Source organism: Suricata suricatta, chromosome 13 (assembly GCF_006229205.1).
Source record: "Suricata suricatta isolate VVHF042 chromosome 13, meerkat_22Aug2017_6uvM2_HiC, whole genome shotgun sequence".
Classification (NCBI taxonomy): Eukaryota; Metazoa; Chordata; class Mammalia; order Carnivora; family Herpestidae; genus Suricata; species Suricata suricatta.
In genome coordinates, this window is record NC_043712.1 from 88033106 (window position 1) to 88043775 (window position 10670).

The following is a 10670-nucleotide window of genomic DNA, read 5'->3' on the forward strand; positions in this document are numbered from 1 at the left end:
GGGGGTCCCCCAGGGTCAGGAGGGGAGCTGGCTGGGGGGTCCCCAGGGTCAGGAGGGAGCTGGCTGGGAGGGGCCCCACGTCAGGAGGGAGCTGGCTGGGGGGTCCCCAGGGTCAGGAGGGAGCTGGCTGGGGGGTCCCCCAGGGTCAGGAGGGAGCTGGCCTTGATGCCCCTAAGTTGCTGCCAGGCAGGAGCAAGTTTCTCTTGGTAGCGTATTGGTTCTGCTTCATCTCAGCGGATCTGCAGGTATTTCTCCCAGCTCGAGGGCCCAGTGCCGGGAGACGGTGCGAGGTGAGGTGGTCTTTTCCCTCAGGACTCAGCGAAGCACGATTTCCTTCCCCTGGGGACAGAGCCTCTGGCATTTGCTGTGCTGGCGACCCCTTGACTGGAAAGCGGAACGTGACTTTGACTTTCATTTCTGGTTGCACTATTGGCTTCCTGAGGACTTGTGCCACTGAGGTGAGAATGTCTGGGGTCGCCGCATGGTGCACGTGTGTCCGTGTGCACGGAGGCGTGTGCGAGTGCACGGCGGACCCACGGCCCTGAGGCCCCGCGACCCCGGCCGCCCTCCGTGCAGTCTCGGCAGGTAAGACTAAGGATAAAACTGTTAATACACGTCCGAGAGTGGGCTCTTCAGTAGCTGGTGCTTACACACGATCTGTTTATTTCCCTCTCGTTTTCTAGGGACCATATGTTTCTAGGGACCATATGTCTGTAAATGAATCTGATTATGGTCAGTGTGAGAGTGTGTCATGTCTGGAGCCAGAATTCGTTACCGGGACTTTACAGTTCTCCCCTCTCTCTGTCTCTGACGCTCTGTGTATACACGCGTATATATGCACACGTATGTAGTTACACATGTACAGTTCACCCTTGACCAGCACACCGGATTAGGGGCGCTGGCCTGCGCACACTCAAAAGTCCATGTGCAGCTTTGACTTCTCAGAAACTTCCCTGCTAATAGTCTGTTGACCTGAAGCCTCACTGAAAACATACACAGTTAATTAACACGTATTTTATGTCGTCCGTATCATGTACTACATATTCTCACGACCAAATAAGCTAGGGAAAAGAAAATGTCATTAGGACAATCAGAAGGAAGAGGAAATTCATTTGCAGGATGTACTGTGTTTATAAAAGCTTCCACACCCAGGCAGCCCCCTGCACCGCGCAGCTTTGTGGTTCCGAGGCGAACTGTAGGGTCGTCTGAGGATCGGTCCCTGTGCCTCCGTCAGTTCAAGCTCCTCTCTCCGTTCTGAAGGCAGTTGCGTCCTCCCGGCCTTGATTAAAATACTGGGGGTGGCACCATGGGTCATCACGGTGCATTTGCCCCGGGCCAGGCCCTCCGAACGTTAAGATGCTCTGTGGGTTCCTGGATCTCTCCCCAGCTAGGAAGGATTTCTTAAGATGTCAAAATGTCGTAATATATGGAAAGTAATCCCAGAGGCCACGGGCTGCGCTGCAGATCCTGCTGGGGTGTGCACCTGGCTTGAGCCGCCGGCTGAGACTTGCACCCTTCCACCTGCGGGAGCTCAGGGGGCGCTTGCCTGGGGTCTGGCGCAGGACAGGACGGCAGTGCCGCGTGACTGCTCAGCCGCCATTGTACAAAGACACATGAACATGGGAGACTGAGAGGAGGCCAGTGTTTGGTGGGGGTGGCAGCAATGGGGGACTGTGATGGAGGCCCGCCCCAGCCTCAGGGGACGCCGCAGCACCCCCACCCCCGGGCCACCGCCGCTGCGTCTCTTCAGGTTACTAGCATTGCCTGGCATTTCACATAGAACGGGGAGCACACAGCACCGACTCTTCATCTGACCTCTCTCGTGCCGCACAATCATGCAGGGATTCGGGCGAAGCACAGGTTGACGGTTTCTTTATCCCCCAAGGCGCATTCTCCAACACGACAGCCCCAGGGCCACACCCACCCCTCAAGCTCCTGGTGGATGATAACGGCACCTAGGACAGGATGTTGAGGGTCTCATGATCTGGGAGGACCATGGAGTCTAAGTCCCGTCATGCATGGCCTTGCCGGGGAGCAAAGGGCCCCTGGAGTCCACAGGCTGGAGTTCATCTGTGCCCCTCCCCTGCGGCCGGGCTGTGTGGCTCTGCATTCTTGGTCTCAGTGTCCCACTCCCTGGGCTCCAAGGGGCAGTCACTTGCTAATTGTATGGCCCAGGGCATCTGGCCTAAGTTGCCTGCCTCCATTTCCCCAACTGTGATGCCAGCATAACGGGTCCTGCCTTCCAGGTGTGCGTGGCTAACAGGTGGCGGCAGACTTCCTCTCTGCATGCATCCCACGCCCCGCCCCGCCCAGGGGTCAGGCACCACAACTGCATGGTTGGGAGGTGCCTTCTTTCCTTGGCTCCCTGTGGTTTTCACTCCAATAACCCTAAGCGGGGAGGAGGGCTCTGCTTTTAAATGATGTTCAGGGTATTTACTGTTATGTTTACTACGGAAAGTAGAGTGACTTGTAAGTGACTGAGGACATTTTCTCATCTGAAATGAGGGGGTAGATACGGGGTGCGCCTGGGGCTTCACCCAGGCCGAGGGAGGTGCTGGGCCCCTGCGTGCACTGAGACAGGAGTTGGGTGAAGTGAGTGGGTTCTCGGACTGCACCCTGTTCGTCCGCTTGTCCGAGCTGCGCAGAGGACGGGGAAGAGGCGGGCAGGATGGAGTCCTGCGGTCAAGTCACAGAGAAGGCGAGAAGCCGGCCAGGAGGACAGACGACGTCGGAGGAGCGTCAGCCGAGGGCCACACGCTGCCCACGGCATCTGGGGCCCTGGCGGGTGTTGGCCAATTTGCAGGTCAGATTGTGGGAGCGAGAGCTGGCTTGGTGGGGGGCTTAAGGGCACAGAGGGCCCCAGCACCAGCGCTGTGTCGGCGGCCTCCTTGGAGCAGAGGCCGGCATTTATTGAGTGGCTTCCATCCTGTTAACGACCCCCCCGCAGGTGTCAGGCTGCGCGTTCCGGGAAATAGATCTGCAGGACGGAGGGGTCTGTGCGCGTCCCAGCCTCCGGGGACGCGGCCAGTCTGCCCCGCGGAGGCTGTGCCGGACTGCTGCTCGCTCGTGTGCGGGGCTTTCTTACAACGTCTCAGGCTCGGACCTTTGGCTGTGAAATGGCATGTTAGCATAGGCTTTAGTCTATAATCTTACTTGCGGTAAAGCCCAGCCAAGAATTTGTTCGTATTTCCAAGAGCCGCTTGTGTGTTCCTTGCTGTGAACTCTGCTTGTATCTTTTAACATTTTGCATTGGTTTTTGATATTTTCCTTATTAAGTTATATTAAGATAATTAACTTGTTGACTATGAAATGTTACAGTTTTTTTCTTCTGCCTAAAATTTTATTTTTATATTCTGGAGTATGTCAGTATTTTCTTTTATGTTCTAGATTTTGTATCATACTTTCATTCAAAGATAATATAAAAAAATTACTCCCGGCTTTTTTCTTTTTTTTCCTTTCCTTTTTTTTTTTATGGTTTCATTACCATGAAATTAAGTTTGCAATCCATTTAGGATTTATTTGCATAGAAGGCACAAGATAGAAACCCAGTGTGATTTTTTTTTTCCTGGATAGCTGCCCAGACACTGAAACAACACTCACTGGTGATTCTGTCCCCCTTGGGTATGTATTACCATATTTGTCACTTCAGGGGAGGAAAACACGTTTTCACTCTGCCCTCCTGTGTTCTCTGACTAGGGCTCTGCAAATAAGGCAGACAAAAGACAGGAGAAAAGCAGGTGATGGATGGATGCAGTACACATGCAGGCAGGGAAACTCAGTGATGAGTAACTCAAAAAAGTGGTTAGAACTTGGGCTTATCTCGCATCTTACCAAAGAACAAGAAATCCATAGGGAAGTGACAAACCCCAGGAAAATAGTTTAGGGTTTCTAGGGGTGTCGACATGTTGGGGGCAAGTGCAGGGGGGCGGGTGCAGTGGGGGGGATCGACGGGCGGGGGAGCCAGCTGCAGCCTGCCTTTCTCTGCTGTGTCTCACCCCCGTCCTTCCCCGGGGAGAGGGACACGGGCTGTCTGTACAGATTTATTTCCAGCCTTTAGGTAAATGGGGGAGGGCAGAGCACTCTTCTTGAACCTGCTGCTTCTCCGTCACCTTCAGCTCAGAGCACCCCCTCTGCCAGCGTGGCCTGTGTGGGGTGGTGCCTTGGGCTGCCCTTCACCATGTAAGTCTCTCCTTTTTGGTTCTTCATGAAATGGATGGCACTTAGTCATTCTGTGTGTTTATTTATTTGCCCCTCCTCCTGCTAGAACATAAACCCCTGGTGGCAGACATCACCACTTGGGACAGCTAACTGTCTATTGTCTTAGTCTGTGAAATGTGTGGAGGGGGGAGGTGGAGTGGGCAAGCATGACTGGAGCTGGCTCTCATGATGAGCACTTCATACTGAATCGGGGGCGGGGGGGACCAGGATGGAGTGAAGCTCACTTGCTCCTGGTGACTGGGGGGATGTCAGCGAGTCCACGTCCCCATCAGCTGAGCTCACAGGTCCCAGTCTGGCTCACCCCAGTGGGGTCATGCTGGGTAGGGGGCTGAGGAGCCGTCTCTAGTATTAAAAAAAAAAATGGGAGCATCGCCACCTGAGACTGACACTGAGACTCAGTGGAATTACAGAGAGCTGAACCCTTTGTGCCAAATGAAAAGTTGCGACAGTACCATCCACCCAAGTGTGCTGTGCTAGACGGTAAGGAGGGACATGAGGACGGTTACCTTTGCAGTCAGATGGCGAGTTACGGTGTTAGACAGTGGAGTCACAGTGGCCGGCGTCAGTGTCAGGCACCTAAGGGTGGCAGTAACGACGCTCCGTCACATTCCTGATTCAAAGGGAAACAGACACCGTCAGCCTGGGCGCGGTGAGAGTTCACACGCACGCACGTTATCACAGGAGCATTAGAAGCAAATTGATGGGCAGAGGACATTTTTTCTGAGGAGCAGCTTGACTTGTAACTGTGTTGGGATTGTAAAGCTCACACACGCGATCCGTAGGACTTTCTGGGTGCTGGAGCTCAGAGACATTTCTGGAATTTCTGACATGTGCAGACCTTAAGGACAGAAGATGGAGTCTCTGGATGTGCGGGGGGACACAGGCTGAGTCTCCCTGGGCGGACCCGCTCGACGGAATGGGCGTCCTGTCTGCACTGCCTCTGCACCTCCTACTCTTAATGTTCCTGGGCCGTGCCGCCTCCCCCACAGAAGGGGCACGCGGGCAGCGAGGGGGCCGGTGGCCTGGCCCGCTGGCCCGCTGGCTCAGACACGGATGTCACACAGGTGACCCGCTTGACAGCTATCCTCTTGGGAGGCTGTCCCCGAGGCTGATTTCTTTCTCTCGTTGCCCGTGTCGGGGATACTTTAGGTGAGACTTGGAGACAGCTTCAGGCCGGGGGGTATCTTCCCCGCTGCTGGGACCATCGGGGATTTCGCCCCTGCTCAGCCGAATGTGTCGTAAAAGGCACAGTGCAGAGATGCACTGAGGGTTTTGTTTGTTTGCTTTAATTTAATAGATGCCGGGGTTTCTAGTTCCATGAAGAGACAGCTTGACCTTCCTCAGTAGGAAATGCCTTTTAAAAGTACTTAGGTGATCATTTTGATAGAACCACCGTTGGAACATTATTATAAAATAAATGACTAAAGGTAAACATCGAAAACATTCATGCCTTTTAAAGGAACTTTGTCTGAGTCACGGTGATTCAATCTACAGTTTCCACAGTATCTGAACCTCTGGAATAATCTTTCCCTGCTCTCTGCAGTGAATTCAGTGGCAAATGTGAGTCTTACCTGAGCAGTAATTTGACAAGGACAGATTTCTCTTACGAGCATTGTCTTGTGATGGGGATTATTTTTCTAGAGGATAGAAAATAGTTTCAAGAAGTATTTTGCACAGAAAGCCTGCAGAATGTTTCTGAGGACCTATTGTCTTCCTGGTCGTTTGGTGTGTCCAGACCCCGGTTTATTTCTTCCCGTGTTCTCTTACAATTTTGTCCTTCCCCACGAGGCGGGTGACACGTTCACCCAGCTCCTTTCTGGGCTCCTGACTTCAGAGACCCCTCTGGCGTATCTGTCATTTCCCACTGAGCCCGGCTCCCAGAACTAAGCCGTTTGCTTTCAAGCAAACCTGCTACCAGCACGTCCTCCCCACCCATACGCCCAACATCTGGACCACAGCCGCCTCCGTCTGGTCCATTTCGCGCCCTCCCCACCTCCCGAGGTGACCTGCGCGGGCGGCCGCTCTGCAGCCAGGCCCCCCAGGACTCTCCTTGCCTCCCTTCCTCAGGGCGCCACGCCGCACGTCTGTGAACGGGTGCTCCGGGGGCCTGCCCTGCACAGAACTTGTCTCCCGCTCACTTGTAGATCCCAGAGTGCCTCTCTGCCTTCAGAACCCCCTTGGTTTTATATTTGCTAACTGCAGAAACTGAAAATAACACTCCGAAGACCAAATTTCCCCTGATAACATTCTGACTCACTTAGGAAGGATGTGACCCATAGCGCTCTTGGCCAGGGCTGGGCCGTGGACTTCAGGGGAGCATCTGGGAGACCACGAGTCTGGGGACTGGTCCACTAAACGTCAGCCCAGCCCAGCAGAAGCCAGACTGTGGCATCGGCCCCTATCACACCATTAGGGTACAGTCACACCAGCAGGAGGCGCCGGGCACTGCCAGCTGCCATGACCTGGTCACGGTCCATGCAGTTGTGTCTGTTAGCAGGAACTGGGTGACTCCTGCCCCGGGAGCCGCGCTGCCTGCCCCGAACACACGGGCCGGTGTCTCCCCCGGGGACGTGCGCGTGTGGTCTCAATGCGTCTCTTTTCCTGCCCCCTCAAGGGAAGCCATCAGCCGCGTCTGCGAAGCCATCCCTGGCACCAAGGGCGCCTTCAGGAGGAGAAAGGTACTGTCTTCTGCGTCGTGTCCCATGCAGCTCCTGCAGCCACACCCCGTCCCCCGTCAGAGCCCCGCCACGGCCTGGCTGTTGGCACTTTCCAAACGAGAGCGTGGGGCCCTCTGTCCTGTGGTTGGCGGAGGACTGGCCGTCACTGCTGGCCCAAGGCAGCGCCCGGTTGTGCCCCGCCGGCCAATCCTGCGGACGGTGAGAACAGACACGTAAGCCGGGCTGGCCCTCCCCCAAGTCTTTACAGGCATCCGTTTCCTTCACTAGGACGCTTGTGGCAGAGCCCGCTGCTGTGCTGCTCAGGTTCACAAGTGGCTCTCGGGGTTCCGAGCAGGAAGCCGTGCATTTGTCGGGTTTGCCCGTCTCCGTGGCAGGCGTGCTCCCGCCCGGCCCCCTGCAGGCTCTAGGCGCACCCTGAGGACACGCAGTGGCACGTCACTGCACGGAGTTGCCACCCGGTCACAGGTGCGGCGGGCACAAAGGGCCCGAGCAGCACAGACGACCGGTAACGTGGCGAAAGTAGCTGGGAAGGAATGAGCTCCGTGTATTTGGTGTCTGTTTTCTTAATGTAATTTATTTAATTGTAAGTTTACGTAAATTAAATTTTCATAGCTGTTTTTAACGGCCAGCTCATGAAATTCCTAAAAATTTAATAATTGTGTCTCATGAGCCGGCACAGCCAGCTCCAGAGTGCCACGGGATATCCCCATTTTACAGATGATAACAACCGAGGCACAGAGACGAGGAGCCACAGTGTGGGCTGGGCTGGGCTCAGGGCCTGGACATTCAACCGGGACATTTTCACTCTGGAGATGGTTAGACCGGCTGAGGAGAAAGCGAGTTAAGAGAAAAGCTCAGAAAAACTCCCTGGCTAGACGTCTAGCAGGTACATAAGTAAACAGCCACGGTCAGGACTGTCTGTGCCAGAAGACTATCCCTGAATCTGTCCGGCCGAGGTTTGCAGGCAGGTGGCCTGCTTGACCCCGTCCCCCACCCCATCCTCCCACTGGTGGGTTTTGTCATTCTAGCTGGGGGACATCCGAGAACAGGGTTTCAGGCAGACAACTTTGAATCTGGACTCTCACATCGGTCACTAGGAGGGGCTTGAGGACAGAGCCAGGGAGCCCCCTCTCTCAGGGCCACGACGGTGGCTGGTTGCCGGCTCCACTGTGGGCATGACTTAATCCGAACCTTGGGGGCTGGGGCCCGGTATCTGTATTTGTAAACAGCTCTATGAGATTAAAAAACAGCCAGTGCCTGGTTAAGAACGAGTAGTAATTAGCATATCAAAAGAGGGGCCGTTCTAATCTGAAAGGGAAGGGAGGTGGGTCCTGGGGGAACCCAGAGACATTGGCATTTCTCCCAGGAAGGACGGGCAGTGTCCCGCAGCCACGGGCGTTCACCTGTGAGCACTGTGTGAGTGCTGGTCCGGAGGACGGCCCCGCCCGAGGCCCCTCAGCAGTGGCAGCCTGGAGACTGCATGGGACATTCATCCCGTGGGCGGGGACCCCTCTCCTCTGGCCGGGACTAGCTGGGCTCCCGTGGGCCGGTGTCTGAGCCTGGCAGCTGTGAGCATGGGCCCGTGGTACTTTCCCAGGCTCACGAGTGACGGGAGCCGCCTGGACACGGACGGGGCCAACGTCCCTCGAGGGCCCTCCCCCATGTGTGCACACGACGTGTTTGTACCTGCCTGTCGCGTGTCCCAGAAATTGTGGGCTCGTGTTGGCTCCCAGCAGCCAGCTCCTTCGTGGCACAACCTCCTTCACCTGGCCAGTGAGGGCGGGGCGGGGGGTACGGCAGACAGGAACAACAGAGAGGCTGTGACGATGTGGCCTCCCGCGAATCACAAGCTAAAATCTGGCTGCTTGATTTCACAGCCTCCCAGCAAAATGCTGTCCAGCATCTTGGGCAAGAGGAACCTGCAGTTCGCGGGGATGAGTATCTCCCTGACCATCTCCACCGCCAGCCTGAACCTGCGGACGCCCGACTCCAAACAGGTCTGTAGGCGCCAGGCCCCGCCCCTGCCCACAGCCCCGCCGCTGGTGTTCCGCAAGGTTCTGGCCTTGCTGGGTCCGGGCAGAGCACATTTGTCTAAAATCTCTACTAGCCTGCAAACTTTGACCCCTTTGAAGAGTCACCAATGGAAGGATAGATGGAGTTGGTTTTCTTTGATTCTGATATGTCACCTTTTTTTTAAAGGATAATGTTAAAGTCTTGACTTACTTGGGGGCGTAGAAACAGGTGCACGTACTTGCCACGGGCTCCTCCTGATAGCCTTCTGTCTTTCAGATCCTTTACCACCTGATTTCTCTGACTCCGCAGCCCACGTTTGGGTTCCACATTTTATCATCTTGGAAGCGGGTGGCACGTTGCGGTTTAACGAACCACATTTTTTCTGTCTTAGCGGTTCCTCATCGGAGCCTCTTGCGGTGACGGTGTCGTAGGCCGCGGCACGCGGCGTCCCAGAGGGAGGCTGCCCGGCCAGGCCCTCTGCCGCTCGCTGGCCGAGGCCGCATGGCGGTGGTGATCGCTGGGGCGGGTTCTGTGTGACGCTGGTGGCTCCAAGCGTCTGCCTTGGGTCCCCTGGCGCAGCGGTGACTCAGTGGCTGTCCTGGGAACCAACAGGGGAGAACGCTCAGACACGTACAGGACATGTTTTCCGCACAGCCCAGGGCACCGCTGCTGCCAGAGTGAGCTGGGAATTGGACGCACCCCCGCGGGGGGAGAGACGGGCCATCCACACACCTCTGACTCTGGCCGTGTCCCCGGGGATGCCCGGGGTCACCTTTGTGTTGCCGAATATACTTATATTTATTGATTTTAGTGTCCCCTGGTCAGCGAGTGACCGCTGCTCCCTCTCCCGCCCGACAGATAATCCTTGTCTTTTCACGCTGGTCCTTCCAGACAGGTGGGGTGACTGTCATTCGGGTGGTGGGTTAGGAGAGTGCAGGGGCTCCACCTTTCTCTGGGGCTCAAGGCTGAGCACCTGCGGCCCCACGCCACAAGGTGGGTCCCCTGGGCCCTGAACCACACGCCCAAATCCATTCTTACACTACATGGTGGTCGCTGTTACGTTTCTAGGCATCCTCAGACGTGGGCCTCAATTCTATGGGACACACGTCCTAATCCCTGCTAATTACACCTCATTCCCTCTTAAGAGAAAAGAAACAAACTCAGGAGTGGAGGGATGTGGCCGTGCCGGGGTTGGGGCTGGTTGGCTGTGTCCTCAAGTTTGCGGAGACCGGTGTGGGGCTGGGCTCAGGAGCGGGTCGTTAGGAGCGCAGCCTGGGCAGGCGGGCCGAGCCCCAGCCCACCGCCCCGCGCCCCCCGCGCCCCCAGGGCCTGGCTGTTGTGAATTAGGACGCTGCCCTCCCCGTGCAAAGTAACTGCCAGAGTCCCCGCCGCCCTGCTCTGCCTGGCGCTCCACCACCTCCCTCAGTGGAAGACACGGGCTTGCGGTTCACCAGCTGGAAACTGCCTGCTCTCCATTTAATCTCCATCTTTCCCGAAGCTCTGAAATGTGACGGCACAGTAAGGGTCGCGTGTCGTGACCCAATAGGATTTCTGCTTTCCCTCCTCAGTTAGAATCAAATCCGTTTCAGTTTCCAAACCCCAGTAGGAGGGTTGCCCGATCAGCAAGATCTAACTAAGCAGAAATCAACACTTTCTAGGAGTTTACCCTTGTGGGGGGATTGCTGGTGCTTTGCTGCCCGCCCCCCCAGGGCTGCCCTCCCGGGGCTGGCGGCAGGAAGCTTCCAGAAGGCTGTAGGCGGC

General features: G+C 56.1%; 1 protein-coding gene across 1 annotated transcript in view; it reads left to right on the top strand.

Moving 5' to 3' along the window:
• SHC3 (SHC adaptor protein 3) overlaps positions 1–10670 on the top strand; it is a 63930-nt gene that overhangs the window by 24376 nt on the left and 28884 nt on the right. The window contains exons 3-4 of the mRNA XM_029919696.1: positions 6833–6896; positions 8774–8950. Of these exons, the coding sequence (XP_029775556.1) occupies positions 6833–6896; positions 8774–8950 (241 nt within the window). The remainder of the gene's footprint in view (positions 1–6832; positions 6897–8773; positions 8951–10670) is intronic.